A 16,097-nucleotide genomic window follows, 5' to 3' on the forward strand; every position below is an offset into this window, starting at 1 on the left:
AGTGTCATTCTTTGAATTATATGTCAGAAGTATATCTTCATTAGTATTTATCACCAATTAATACAGATAACCAAACTGTTTCACAGATTAGGTAAATTACCATTGGGCTTGCAAATATACAATAATTCAAGACCACTTGAATTCATATATTCTACACTGATTGGGCAAATCTGCATGCACATATACAGGTGAAGGAGGGCCCAAACTATGTCTACAGAAGGGCTGTCTAACCTCAACCCTCCGTAGTGTCTGACCCATTTTTACCTGTTCTGCCTTCAAGGTCCGCAGGCTCGCTGGTCACACTGTTTTTCACCTGATACATAAGTATCTTGTACAACGTGCTGGAGTTCAGACCTCCGATCTGGTAATAGTCCTGGTTTGCAGCAACTTTAATTTGCCTTTTCTGACTTTCATCGTCGAACGGATAGTAAGTAATGTAGTAGAAATCCACTTCCACCAGCAGATCCCACGCAATGTTCAGAGCGTCCTCTGTAGTGCTGACGAGACGCAAATTCTGCACAGCCAAAACTGAACAAAGAAAAGTAAGCATTAGCTAATGTAACTAATGTTCTCTCTCTTTCTACATTAATTTTCTATATTTTTTGCCTTTCATGCATTTTTCACCTTTCATAGAGAGAAAAGTTAATGCTTGAGCTGAGAAGAATTAAGATTAATGTATTTCAACAAAAATGTAGGGGTTCAGATAGGCAGATGTTTCAGGTGAGACTTTTACCAGTCTTTGAATAGCCCACTGTAATCATTTTAATGAATTGATGGATGCATTAAATGTCAGAAAGGAAAATTTGTTATGTGTATATGTTTTAATGTGTAACAGTTTCTAGTTCCGTGTCTATAAACCATTGCTCACCTTCTGAACAAGATTCTCCAAAAAATCCCTCTTCGCAGAAGCACTGGCCACCATCACATCGACCGTTGTCACCACAATTGACGAGGCAGTCCTCCTCTTGGCAGGTAAGTCCTACCCAACCCGTATTGCACACGCAGACACCATTAACACATTTTCCATTTTCCCCACATGGCGGGATGCAGGTCTTCTGCGAACAGTCTGGTCCTTCCCAGCCGGCATCACAGACACATGTACCGCTAGTTAAGTCATATTTGCCTTTCCCACTGCAAAGACTAGCAATTTCTAAAATAAGAAAAGTAATAACAAACTAGTTATGACGAGTATATTGGTTGGAGATTGATCATTAATTCTAATCTATATTCAAGAGCATACATGCATGTACATAGGTAAAATAAGTATTACTTATCCATACAACAGCTGATGTTCATAAAAATATACAAGAAGTAAACTAAGCATGTAGAATAGAGCAATAAGGGTCCATTCACACATGACTGATGCCTTTGCGTTATGTTTTTTCATGCTTGTTTTGTTAGTTCTTGGAGCAGCTTTATTCATTTGAATGGGCCTCCCTCCACTCAACAAAACTTGCCAAAGATGGCCATGTACCAAATTTTGGCACTGAGCCAAGCAAGCTTTTTAACCTACCTTTTGTCATAATTTTTGATGTTTTGTTGAGTGACAATTTCGGCAAAATTGCACCACGTTTGGGATGGCATTAGGAATGGAATATCTCTTAGGCCCCCCCCCCCCCCCACAACTCCTACATCTTCTTCGGGAACTGGAAGGAAAAGTTCTTGCCCCTCAACATGGCAACAATGTGCCTTGCTTATAATGTACCTTCCCAATGTGGAGAAGCTGAAATGGTTCAGAAGGAGGGAATGCATGGGGGGGGGGGGGGGCACACGCTTGCTGCCCTCCTTTTCCTGGCCACCCTGGAATCTATTCTGAATTTTAAAGGATATCTCAAAGGGACTGGTTTGAATTCTTTGGGAACCAGCCCAGGGATCCAGCACTGTCATCACCAGGGTAGGTTCTTTGCCAGTCTTTGGGTTCCCTAATGCTGCGATCTTGATTGTGAGAAGATGGCTGGATTTCCAGCTGTTTCACAGCCAGCTCCCTGCTGCATATGTGTGAGATGTGCTGTGCTCTCAGACTAGTCCCACTGCCTCCTGGGACCTGTGATGTCCCAGGAGGTTGTGGGCAGGGAGATGGGAGAAGGAAAATAAGCAAAATCTTCACTTTTAAGTGAAGTTCCGCTTTAAAGTGTTAGTTAACCTTTACAGAAAAAAGTGTAAAAGTGAACTAACACCTCCCCACCCCCTGGTTTCTGACATACTTACCTTCAGGAATGCTGAGCTGTCAGTGTTCATGCCTGCCATCAAAATACACAGATCAGTGCTGTGGCCCATTGGCTGCATGCGCTGATCCTAGCAAAAATTTATCAGCAGAACAATTCATGAAAAGCCAATCAATAGATCAACTCATGAACGGGAATGACCATACAAGGATAGAAATTTAGCTAGTTCCTGTTGAACAAGCCAAACTTTGATCTATCCATGGCCTGAAGATCCTAGGTGTGCAGCCATCCGGGTATCTTTGTGGTATGATACAGTTGTGAGCTGGGTCGACACCCTTATATGCTGGATAAGTGGAATCCGGTAATTCCGGTAATTCAGGCTTACCTGGCACAACGGGAATTTATTTGTGCATTGCCCTTTAAGTGGTATGAAAAGACCCCCTGCTTATGATGCAGTAAAGATATTCCCAAACACCCACTGCAGCCCCCTTGTCCCTTCTACAGAAAACCTCATGTACAAAAGGTCAGTACAAAGAAGTTCTTTCCTGCCACTAATCAGATTCAAACTTGTTGCTGTAGTGCATTGAAAAGATTAAGGTAATCTGAGCCAATCAATTTTCAGATTGAAGTTTATGCTAGCATTGCTGGATCACTGATTGTTTCCCTTTTGGCCTGCAATTGTTCTTTACTAATTCAACTTTATGCTCTAAAAAACAGACCTGCATTACGATGACAACACTTAATATAAAAAGCAAGTCTTGTTGTTACTAAATGTGGACAAAAGTAACAACTAAAAAACAAATTCCATGAAGATTCTTACAAATACACCAACACAGAACCAGAAAAGTTTAATTATACAAATGTATGCATCATTTAAAACAGGAACATCTAAACCAAACCTTGTGTTTTTGTTCACAATAAAAAGAAAAAAATATCAGATGCTCAGGCAGAAACGTTTAATCAGAAGTTATAAAGCCGCACAGTCTGCTGGGATTTGCTGTATGACAATGCTGACATCTGGAGATGTTAAAATCAGGACCGGTTTCAGATATGGAAGGCTCTACGCTTTAGATAAACGTTATTTAATTATTAATTTTTTTTTCTCAAGAATATTTCTAGTGTATATTTTTAAGGAATTTGCATTGCCTTGTTTTACATATTTATAGAGTTGTAATGATAATCCAGTAGAGATGAAGAAGGAGCGCCTGAAAGAATGCAAGTTTGATGGTAGATTAAGAGGCATTTATTGAGAATAGCGACAAGTACATAAAGCCAATGCATTTTGGGAGAAAAGACTCCCTTCTTTAGGGTTGTTGCTTCATGCAAATATCCTGCCTCTGGAACCTCAGTTTTTCCTCCAAAACCTGACAAATATTTAATCGGCATGGGAATCATTAGTATTTAATTAGCGTACGGCAACAGCACAGCAACAGCACAGCAACAACACAGGGGCAGCACAGTGGTGTAGTGGTTAGAACTCTCACCTAGCAGTAGGAAGGTCACTGGTTCAAATCCCAACCATAACACTACCTGCCTGGAGTTTGCATGTTCTCCCTGTGCTTGCATGGGTTTCCTCCGGGCACTCCGGTTTCCTCCCACAATCCAAAGACATGCAGGTAGGTTAATTGGCTTCTGTCCAAAATTGGCCCTAGTATATGAATGGGGACCTTGGATTGTGGGCTCCTTGAGGGTAGGGACCAACGTGAGTGTGCAATGTACAGGGATAGGAACATTGTAGAGACTCACTCAGGTTGAACCAGATGGACTGGCATCTTTATTCAACCTAACTAACTATGAAACTGAAGAAGGGAGAATCTTTTCCCAAAACGTACCTTGATGTACTTGACGCTATTCTCACATAAAATGCCTCTTAACCAGGGGAGGGCTGGGCCAGGGGGCAGGGATGCAATTGCCCCCTGGGCTGCTCTGATATGCGGTGGCAAAGGCTGCTGTGTCGTCAGCTCAAAACCGCAACATGCACAGTTCTTGAGCTGCCAGCCCATCCCTACTCCACACCATTGGCTGGCAGAGGCTGGACCTGCTCTCTGCTCAATCTGAGCAGTTGGCTGGAATCCAGTGAGGCTCCTGGGAGGCTGGGACCATCCAAGTAAGTGAGCTCCTCCTCTCTCCTCCTCTCTGCAGCCAAAGAGTTTTTTTCTAGCAGCCTGTGCCAGTACCTTGCCCTCCTAGGGCTAGGTGGTATGATGTGGGCTCTCACTAACATGCTGCAGTTTGGCTGCAGTGCTGGTGTACTGGCAGTCATCCTGCATGTTGCCCCTGGGACATAGAGGATGCACATTTTTACTGCATGTTCTGAAAGTGCACAAAACGTCCTGCATGCTGCATGTTTGGTGCACTTTCAGAACATGCAGCAACAATGAGTAACCTAAAAGAAGTCTGAGGGGGTGTGACACCCGCCAGTACATCCGCACTGCAGCCAAACCGCAGCACACCAGTGTGAGCCTAAATGCTTGTATTCACTTGCAGCAGCCACTGCCACTCCTCTGAAAAGTGATCCATGCTCAGGTCACTTTTCAGAGGCATTTGACAGGCAGTGAATAGTTGATATCACATTTCATCCCTGCCTGCTTTAACCCCCCTAAATGCCAATCCCTGCAGGTAATGACACAGTTCACTTTGAACTCCACCTTATTTCCATTACTCTATGTAGGTATTAGATGTGGTCTCACCTTTTTGTTTGCACATCTAATACCAAAGGGTACTTTCACACTGGGGCGATGTGGGCGGTAGTGGTACAGCGCTGCTCGTTTTAGTGGCGCTTTATCATTGTTTTAGTGGCGCTAGCGGGGCACTTTTAACCCCCACTAGTGGCCAAAGAAAGTGTTAAAAACATTCTCTCTGTACGGGGAATGTGGTGTAGATGGGTGGTGAGCTGATTCAGTGGTTCAATGGGCCACTTGACTGGACTTGCCCCCCAGGCCTAAGGCTGCCAGCCCTCCCCTGCTCTTAACCTTCCATCAAACTTGCATTCTTTTGGACATCCTTCTTTCCTATTATTTCAAGTACCAGAAAGGCAGGAGACCAAACCCTAAGAGGATTTACTGCCAGTATCCACTCTTGGGCACAACCTATTGGAGGGACTACCCACACACACAATCACCCATCCTACGCTGGATCAGTCAGTCCAGCGTGGTCTTCAGTACAATCAAGATACAGTCCAGAAGAGAGATAGAGCTCTGGCCTATTTTACTGTAGTAGGATCCCACTCACTATAGTAAAACACCTTATCTTAGATTATGTTCACTAGGACACTGGATGGAGAAAAGTGACCAGCAGCTGTGTTGAACCAAATTATGAACTCCCCCACTGGAAAAGCAATTCTTTCTGGTATTACTTTTACTATTTTACAGCCACCTTAAAGTAAAACTATGTTCCAGAAGGGCAAAAAAAGTAGAAACTAAAATGCATTGTATATGGAATTTAAACGCTCTGCCTCTATGCTGTTTTATTATTTCCAACCCGAACATGTGGTCAAGGCCCAAAGGCTGTCCCAGTTATATTTTCTCCTGCATGTCCACTACACGCCAGCTAGACTGGTGAGAATGGGTGTGCATGATGGTCCTTCCTGTACAAGATGCATGAGGGAACACAATGGCCTGATCCATATGCTATGGAGGTGCCCAAAATTGCATATCTATTGGAAGGAGGTGTTGGGAACTATTAACCAAGTATTTCAGGTCTATCTCACTGGACACCTTAAACTGTGCTTGTTGTGAATTATAGATGATGTCCCTGAGGAGGAAGAAAAGAGCTAGGGCTCTTTTCCAGACTAGGAAATTCATTTTGAAGCACTGGAAATCAACAGAGCTCCCCCACAGTGAAGGAGTGACCGAATCAAATGGCCGATACTATCAGGCTGGAAAAATACATTTATCAGCACAAGGGTAGAGTGAAAAAACTCAACAAAATGTGGGCGCCTTGGCTGGACATTCCTGGTCTATCTCCAGGTGATCTAATTATGGACCGTCTACTATTGTAGAAGGGATATGATAGTCACTGGGATGAGTATTTCACCCGGGGTCTCCATTCTTCACAGAAGTGTACTGTTTGATTGTTTTTTTGTTTGATCTAAGTAGAATGCGATTTAGTGCTACATACCAAAGGTTGAAGGCTTATGCTTAATATGTACAAGATCTTGTATGCTGTGCTGCTTCTCATTTATTGTTCTTTCAATAAAGTTCTATTTGATTTAAAAAAAATGCATTGTATAGGCAACATCTAGCCATTTATTTATTGCCAAATAAGGTGGTTGTAATAAATCACAAAAGGAATAAAATCTTCTCCCTGCAAGTTAAGAGCATAATGTGCTAGTATGCATTGCATACTAGCATATTATAAATTACTTACCTGATAACAAAGCCCTTCAGCAGAGCACTGTCATGGCTCCCCCTGGGGCTTCCATTTTCACCCAGTCTTCCTTTGTAGGCTGATCTGCGACAACACGGCTGCAGCATGGCTTTCTCTATGGAAGGCATGCAGTCCATTGAGAGCCCATTGAGCATGTGCTGATGACATCACCAGCACTGCTAAAGTAAATACCTTCTAAACAGTGAATGTTTAGGAGATATTTACTGTACCTACAGGTAAACTTTATATTAGGCTTATCTGTAGGTATAAATAATTAAAAAGCATTCACTGTCACTTTAACAACTTGACTTCCTGAAGATTTTACCCCAATCATGACCAAAACATTTTTTGTTATTCAGCACTGAGATACTTTTACTGGCAAGTACACAGTCATGCAAAACTGATGCAAATAAAATTTTTATAATTTTTTTTCAAACAAATAGAGCTTTATTTTGGTGGTATTTGATCACCACTGGGTTTTTTTTTTTTTTTGTGATTTAAATGAAAAATGACCAAAAACTTTGAAAAACAAACATTATTTTTTACTTTGTTTTTTAAAACATTTAGGCCAAAATTTATTCTGCTAGATGTCTTTGATAGAAAAAAAAATCAGAATAAGTGCTTTGCAGGGAGCAGAAACAGCCAGATCGTTGTTCACAGTAAACAGAGTTCTGAAGTCAGCTGGGGGGAGCTTTTTTTTATAGTTTTTTTTATAGTAAAATACCTGAATTTGAGACTACAGTGCCTTGAGAAAGTATTCACACCCCTTGAAATTTTCCACATCTTGTCATGTTACAACCAAAAACTTTGATTTTATGTGATAGACCAACAGGAAGTGAGACATCATTGTAAAGTGGAAGCAAAATGATAAATGGTTTTCAATTTTTTTTTTTTTTTTTAAATAAATATGTGAAAAGTGTGGCTTGCATTTGTATTCAGCCCTAACTAAGATCAAGTGGAACCAATTGCCTTCAGAAGGTCACTAATTAGTAAATAGAGACCACCTGTGTGTAATTTAATCTCAGTACAAATACAGCTGTTCTGTTAAACCCTAAGAGATTTGTTAGAAGACCTTAGTGAACGAACAGCATCATGAAGGCCAAAGAACAGACCAGACAGTTCAGGAATAAAGAGGTGGTGAAGTTTAAAGCACTGTTAGGTTATAAAAATAAATATTCCAAGCTTTGAACTCACAGAGCACTGTTCAATCCATCATCTGAAATTTTAAAAGAGTATGGCACAACTGCAAACCTACCAAGACATGGTTGTCTACCTAAACTGACAGGCCGGGCAAGGAGAGCATTAATCAGAGATGCAGCCAAGAGGTCCATGGTAACTCTGGAGGAGCTGCAGAGATCCACAGCTCAGGTGGGAGAATCTGTCCACAGGACAACTATTAGTCATGCACTCCGCAAATCTGGTCTTTATGGAAGAGTGGCAAGAAGAAAGCCATTGTTGGAAAAAAGCCAAAAGGAGTCTAATTTGCAATTTGCAAGAAGTCACATGGGGGACACAGCAAAAATGTGAAAGAAGGTGCTCTGGTCAGATGAGACCAACATTTAGCTTTTTGGCCTAAAAGCAAAATGCTATGTGTGGAGGTAAACTAACACTGCACATCACCCTGAACACACCATCCCCACTGTGCAACATGGTGGTGGCAGCATCAGCTTGTTGGAAAGCTTTTCTTCAGCAGAGACAGGGAAGCTGGTCAGAGTTGATGGGAAGATGGATGGAGCCATATCCAGAGCAATCTTAGAAGCAAACCTGTTAGAGTCTGCAAAAGACTTGAGACTGGGGTGGAGGTTCGCCTTTCAGCAAAACAACAACCCTAAACATACAGCCAGAGCTACAATGGAATGGTTAAGATCAAAGCATATTCATGTGTTAGAATGGCCCAGTCAAAGTCCAGACCTAAATCCAATTGAGAATCGGTGGCAAGACTTGAAAATTGCTGTTCACAGATGCTCTCCATACAATCTGACAGAGCTTTTGCAAAGAAAAATGGGCAGGAGTTTCTCTCTAGATGTGCAAAGCTGGTAGAGATATACCCAAAAAGACTTGCAGCTGTAATTGCAGAGAAAGGTGGTTCTACAAAGTATTGACTCCGGGGGGGCTGAATACAAATGCACGCCACACTTTTCACAGATGTATTTGTAAAAAAATGTAAAAAAACATTTTTAATTTTCCTTCTACTTCACAATTATGTACTACTTTGTGTTAGTCTATCACATACAATTCCAATAAAATACATTTAAGTTGTTTGGTTGTAACATGTAAAAAAAATGTGGAAAATCAAGGCACTGTATATTAGCCTCTTGTATGACCCTACACAGCAGGGGCATGCTGATAGAAGGAGAGTGACAGAGATATGAGCTCATAATTCTGCTGCTTCTCTTTTCCTTGTAACAGGCTGGAGATAGGGAAGAGATCTACAATTGTTACTTAACTGCAGAAGAGATCTCCTGTCCTGCCACACAGGGCTGAGCTATGTGGCAGAACTGTGTAAATCTTAAATATGGATGGACAGAAATACAAATTCTTTGGCAAGTAAGACAGCTCCCTTGTATTTAATTTGTGTGGTTAGCTGTTGGCATGGAGTTCAGCTATTGAATGTTTATGATACTATAAATAGCGAAAAGTTTCTTACCGATGGAACAGTCATCTCCAATAAAGCCTTCATCACAGATGCAGACGCCATTAACGCAGCGGCCCTTTGGTCGACAGTCAACGGCGCATTTTCTTTCTTTGCAGTCTACTCCAGTGTATCCCTCTGCACACTGGCACACTCCATCAACGCATTTACCATGGGGGCGGCAGTCAACAGCGCATTTTCTTTCTTTGCAGTCTACTCCGGTGTATCCCTCTGCACACTGGCACACTCCATCAACGCATTTACCATGGGGGCTGCAGTCAACGGGACACTTCTTCTTTCTGCAGGCAGGGCCTCCGTATGGCTCAATGCAAACACAGACACCATTCACGCAGGTGCCAAACTTTCCACAGTCATAGGCACACTTTTTAATGCTACAGTCATCACCAGTAAAGCCCTCCGCACACTGGCAGACACCGTCAAGACACACGCCATTTTCACCACAGTTGCCTGGGCAGCTTCTTGTGGAACAGTCAGGGCCTTCCCAGCCTTCATCACACTGGCAGATTCCCAATGCAGGTACAAACTTTCCATTCCCATTACATTTGTCTGAAAGACCAGAAACAAGAGATCAGAGGTAAATTATTTTGACTGTATTGTATTTGCCCCCCCCCCTTCCCCAAAGCAACCCCCAATGTTGAGGGCACACGGCCTGGTATGGCTCAGTTCGCTCGTCCTCACCCCCTTTCCTGACCGGCCGGGCTGCGTGATCGGATAAGGGTCTGCTATGGACTTTGGGGGGACCCCCATGCCATTTTTTCGGTGTAGGAGTTCCCCTTTAAATCCATACCATATGACGGGGCTAGGGAGGTGTCAATCTCGCCGATGGAGGCAGCGACATTGACTTCCTTAGCTAGTTCCGTCTACCTGGAGCCACGTTCAAAATAAACGGACTTTACTCCGTGTGTGGGCAAGTCCGTTCATTTGGAAAGTCCGGCGGACTAGCACACAGATGAGCGGATTGTCCGCCGGACTGCCGAGTTCCGCCGGACAATTTTGAGTCAAGACTTCTTTCTAAGTCCGCCGGACTTTTGGGACTTTTGGGAACAAAAAGTCCGCCTGGGCCCACACACGGGCGGATTGTCCAGTGGACTCTGATCCGCCGGGCCAAGTCTGCTGGATAATCCGATCGTGTGTACGCGGCATGAGAACAATGTAACGATAAGACAGCTAATTAAATTATTCTTGCTGCACAGACTGCAAAAGGGTACAGTATCTGCAACTAGCGGCAACCATTCTGAAGTCTCCTGCTGTATGTCTGATGTCAGCTCTTCAAAATTTGAAATGTCACAGTACGTTGCAGGGTCTGTCAACAGCAACCTCTGCAATCCTTGTTAATACAGTGATAGGTATGTGTTATTTTTACATATATGCACACAGATTTTCTCTGTTTAAATTGCATCAACATCCCCCCTAATGGGGCCCCCTTTCACACCCAGGCCCCATAGCAGCTGTGTGGGCTGCAATGAGCATTGTTACGTTACGCCACTGCAAACAGTTTCATCTACAAAGTGACATTTGTGCCGCCTTTCATAGAGATGCATCATTATGTAATTCCGAGTACATTTTCAAGTTCTCTGCAGGCTATTTTAAATGGCCGTTTTATTGTGCTATACCTTCAGCCCAGAATGAAAAAGAAAGAACAAAAAATTCTTTGAAAATTGCTACCTATGTGTGCTTCATTTTTCAATTCAGCATCTAAAAAATATAGGAATGTTACGTTTGCCTATTGTGAATACAGTTTCTCTGAAAAATTCTAATCCTTTGGCAGGTTAACTAAAGTAATTGTGAGATAAGCATGAAAAGGATGAGGAACAAGTGTAGATAATTACAAAGTAATGCCAACACCTGTAACTTAAGTACTTCCAAGATTATTTCCAAGCAACTACTGCAGGGGTGGGGTGGGGGGGATGTATGAGGTTAGTTAAACTCTATTAAATAAAATATATGAAATTCCATCTGTTCCTTTTCTAATTTGTAACTGAAAAAAAAAAAAACACATATCTTTAATTACATCTTGTACAATAACAGTTTAGTCTGTAAATTCAGCAACTCAAATGGAATTTTGTTTCGTATCAGTAATGGCGCTAGACATGATTTTGCTATACAAGTTTATTTGTGGAATTTTTATTGTTACAGATAAAAGAAAATTTTTATAGCTAATAATGTATTATCTTTCAGTTCGAAGAGGGATTTAATGTGAGTGTCTGAAAGATTTATTTAGCCATACAAATAAGTTTGCTCCGCTTTTCTCAAGGCTGTTTTTTTTTTTTTCTGGTCCGAAATGCCACCTTATGGTAAGTTGTAATATTGCAACTGAATAGTGTGGAGTGAACCTTGTTCAGGATAATACATTCTGATAATCACTGCACGCAGCATTTCATGTTCATTAGGCAGAGAAGCCAAGTGACCCAAGGTTAGCAGTGAGATAATTATCAAGCTCTGGCTTTTCTGTAGCATTCCTTTTACCAACACTGCACCAGAAAAATTAACACCATATTAAAGCATTACTTTTATATTAAGCTTCTGGGCATCTGGAGTACTATTTAATCGCTACAGCCCCGGAAGATTTTACCCCCTTCCTGACCAGAGCACTTTTTGTGATTCGACACTGCGTCGCTTTAACTGACAATTGCACGGCCGTATGGCATTGCACCCAAAAAAATGTAAGTCCTTTTTTCTCCAAAAATAGAGCTTTCTTTTGGTGGTATTTGATCACCCCTGCGTTTTTTTTATTTTTGCGCTATGAACAAAAAAATAACGATAATTAAAAAAAAAAAAACAATTTTTTACTTTTTGCTATAATAAATATCCTCCAAAAAGATATAAAAAAACAATTTTTCTTCCTCAGTTTAGTCCGATATGTATTCTTCTACATATTTTTTGATAAAAAAAAAAAAAAAAACGCAATAGGCATATATTGATTGGTTTGCGCAAGAGTTATAACGTCTACAAAATAGGGGATAGTTTTATGCCATTTTTATTATTTTTTTATTATTAATGGCAGCGATCTACGATTTTTATCGGGACTGCGACATTATGGCGGACACATCGGACACTTTTGACACTATTTTGGGACCATTGCCATTTGTACAGCAATCAGTGCTACGCAAATGCACTGATTACTGTGTAAATGACACTGGCAAGGAAGGGGTTAAACAATAGGGGGCGATTGAGAGGTTAACAGGTCTGCAAGGTCTGCAATTTCCAGAAGTCCCACCCCTGCCTATATTATCTGTAGTCTGATCCCTGCTCACTTCTTTTATCATTCTGACCTGAGAAGAAATCCTTACTACAGATAGTGATAAAACTGGTAATTACCTGCTCCACAACATCCGTCAAAGCCACTCTTCATCTCAGCCATCTCAGATTCATATTTCTCCTTCATCTCAATGAAGTCTGCTTCCATAGCCTGCAGCCGGGCCAAGAGATCTTTTAATAAAGAGTTTTTCTCACAGTCTGCAGCTGGGTTCTGGAGCTGAAGACGATGTCGAAACACAAGATTGTTTTTATCTGATTGCAAAGTTTGTAGCTGCTCATTGTCTTCCCCAGGAACACTGTAGACATGGGTAATGGTGAGCCCCTGCTGACTGCTGCATTCTCCGTCTTCTGGGGGTTTGATAGCAGCAGCTGAAGTTAGTAGATGGTAGGGGTAGCAGATGAGGAGGTACTGAATCAAAACACCCCAGAGGGTCAAGAGCTCCATTTTGGGTCTGTACTAGGAGCACTATGAAAACAAAAAACAAAAGCAGCATTAGTAGCAGAAAAATTGTATCTCAAACCGATTTGGGGTACAACAGATAACCTTTACAAATCTAGAGTCCTAGCAGAGATATCTTAGACCAAATACCAAAACCAAATTCTACTTTAATGGACTACTATGAAGTTTTAACAAAAATGATTTACAACTTTTTGATCATTTTTTTTAACTGTAGCCAAGTGCTTAGCTGGCCAGATGGGGCAACTAAAGACACTGTGCTGCAGCTGTTTTATATGCCTATAAAACCTACTAATGCCAGCTTTCAGTGCCATTCAACATCCATCCAGCAGAGGGGGCCGATAGTTGAAAAGGGACTTGAAAGACTTTCCTGCGGGCTGCAATGGACCATGGGAGATATAGTGTCTGAGAAAGAATTTGCCATGGGAATGAATGGGAGGACAGACTGCAATCCCCAGGGAGAAACTCAAAGAAGGAGTGAACAGTTTTCCCAGGCTGTGGACTGTTTCTTGCTGTGAGCATTGCTCATCTATGCTTCACTTTGTGCATCTACCAGCCATATCCTGAGGCCTGAGACTGTGGACTAGACAGCTGGGAGTTGGAGTCACCAAGAGCCTGAGTGTAGAGCCTCAAGAATCACTCGCAGCCAAGTCTAGATTGGAGTTAACTGTGTGCCTGGGACTGGTGAGTCACTGCTTTCTGTGTTTGAATTACCACTGCTAGCATAGAGAGAAAGGGACTGACCATCTATCAAGTAGCCTCAAACCACTGCATGCAGAGCTTTAAAGGGACATTACTTATATGGACCACCTTAAAGACTGGACCCCATCGAATAGCCAGCAGAAGGTTGAGAGCCAGGAGTCAACTATCTACTGACTATTTCAGGGACCATACACTTAGTTGGTCATAGCCAAAAGGTTACACTTGCAGGTTCTAGATGTAGCACCCTAGAGTTTAGGCAGGGATGCTCTTCACAAATTGGCTTGCCAGGAGTAGATATCCTGGTTGATAGGGAGGAATCAATAGATCTCTAACAAAGTTTGGCCTGGTTGCTCTTGTCTCCACTACCACTAGGTGGTCGGGTACTTGGTGGTGATAGATAAGAAGGGCAACGCAAGGTCAAGTTATGGATATGTGAGTATCTCAGCCAATGGGCAAGGGTTTCTTTGAATCTCATGGCCTGCTGGGAGCACCTATATTTTTGAGTGGAGTCAGGTGATCTATGTTCTGTGCCACCTGGACGGCTGTCTGGATGGACGTGTGTCATGTTGCCCCGGGCAGCTAGGCCATAGATTGGGCCTATCCTGGGGGCATCTGGCTGCTATGCTGTCTGAGGACCTACCAAGACACAAGGGAGCAGAGCAGGGCTGGGATTGCGGCTTGCAGTCCAACCAGAAGTGATGGTTCTGCTGGCCTGGAAAACCTGTCAGTGGTCAGAGGTAGAGGGGAAGCTGCCACCACCCAGGGACCATCCATCTTATTACCAGGGACCACAGTGAGCAACTGAAGCAAGTACTGGAGCAGTATTGTTGCCAAATGGGCACAGTGGAGAATCAGGAAACTTCAGATGGTGATCAAGTCAGGGACCCAGCCAGCGGAAGTGATGCTTGCAGAGCAGCCTTGTGTGCTAAGCCAGTGACGGAGCAGGCCAGTGGGGTGAAGCTTGAGAAGTATCTGTGAGTGCCAAGCTAGGGACTCAGCAGGGTGACGCTTGAGGAAGATACCACCGTGAAGATTGGAGGAGCTTAAGGGATTCAGTGGCAATAAATCAGTGAGTCTAGTGAGAGACCGGGAGCTCAGTGTACTGGAGAAGTTGTAGTGAAGGTGAAGGAACTGTTACACTTTGTGTTGGGAACTGTTAAAGACTGTTGCCATAGTAGACCGCATTCCTACACATGCAAATGTGGTGTCTTGCTGGAAGCCTTTCCCTGCATGGCTGTCCTCCTATTGCAATACTTCCAAACAGAAGTCACGTCTTTTTTTGCAAACAGAAGTCACGTCTAGAGGGATTCAGACCTTGCCACATTCCTCATTAGAACCGATTGATAATTATAAAATCACTCTCATTCACATTCATTTTGCACATGGATAAAAATCAACTAACTATTTATTTAGAATAACAAAAGGTAGGAATCTGCAACAATGTTTGTTAAAATCCTTGCAATGTACATATATAGCCCAGAGGAGAATGTATTTTCTCAACAAAAGCGGAGTTACTCTTTAAGCCTGTACTAAAAGAAATATGTAGGCTGCCATTGCTGAAGCCCTTCTGAAAATAGTAGTTGACTGGCTGTCTACATTATGTAAATGCTTTATGCAGGACTGACCTGAAATAACCATACAGCAAGAAGTACATTTGAAATCGAAACCACAATAAGTGACTCCGAAAACACTGAAGTCAATGGATCAGAATGACATCCAGGCAACTAGCATTTTGAAAAGAGGGTTAGCAATGTTAGCCTACATACAGTATTTTTCCCAGTAAGGTTCCATTTAATGAGACCTAGATATGTGCAGTTCGTTTAGTTCCGCATAAATATTCAGACAAATTTTTTGTTATTCGGCGTTTCGGATATATCCGAATACCCGAATTACAGTAAAAACTAAATTTACAGAATGCTCCGAATAACAAAACAAAATTTGTCAGAATTTTCGAAATTCAAATTTAATCTTACATCGAACTCCAGTTGAATTCTAACTGTAAACATATTTCTGAAATCAAAGACTGTGTTATTAGTCAACCATTTCAAAATGATGTTGTATTTGTTAAGCAAACATGATTTAAAGAATCATTGTAATCATTGGGTAAAGATTGTTCTTTTGTTTGTTCACTTTGCCGAATTCGAATCTGAAGAAAATCTAAAGTTTTCAGTACATTTCAAAAAGACATAAAACTAATTCCGAATACGAATTCCGAATGCGGATCCAGAATAACAATTGAACGAATCAACCGAATTTAACAAAACAAAATAACTAGATTAACAAATCTAAACGAAATGAACGTTTTTTTTCATCATGTGCATGTCTAATGAGACCTGTACTAAAGGAATATGTAGGTTTTCCATATCTGACTTCTCCCTACAAAAATGCTTTTTGCCTGGCTTTCATGAAAATCCAGTGGCCTTAAAACTTTTAGCATTACTGATCCTGAACAAGCATTATTTTCATTGCAGTTCATTTCTTCCCCTCCTAGTGA

At 41.9% G+C, this 16,097-nt stretch overlaps 1 protein-coding gene across 1 annotated transcript in view; it reads right to left on the reverse strand.

Moving 5' to 3' along the window:
* Window positions 1-16,097, reverse strand: part of LOC143928344 (tenascin-N-like) — a 102,511-nt gene that overhangs the window by 51,719 nt on the left and 34,695 nt on the right. The window contains exons 2-5 of the mRNA XM_077453205.1: window positions 12,505-12,910; window positions 9,181-9,732; window positions 869-1,150; window positions 265-528 (exon numbers count right to left, since the gene is read on the reverse strand). Of these exons, the coding sequence (XP_077309331.1) occupies window positions 265-528; window positions 869-1,150; window positions 9,181-9,732; window positions 12,505-12,889 (1,483 nt within the window). The 5' untranslated portion in view covers window positions 12,890-12,910. The remainder of the gene's footprint in view (window positions 1-264; window positions 529-868; window positions 1,151-9,180; window positions 9,733-12,504; window positions 12,911-16,097) is intronic.

The sequence above is a fragment of the Lithobates pipiens genome, unplaced genomic scaffold (assembly GCF_037356315.1).
Source record: "Lithobates pipiens isolate NorthernLeopardFrog02 unplaced genomic scaffold, aLitPip1_a1.2 Scaffold_23, whole genome shotgun sequence".
Lineage (NCBI taxonomy): Eukaryota > Metazoa > Chordata > Amphibia > Anura > Ranidae > Lithobates > Lithobates pipiens.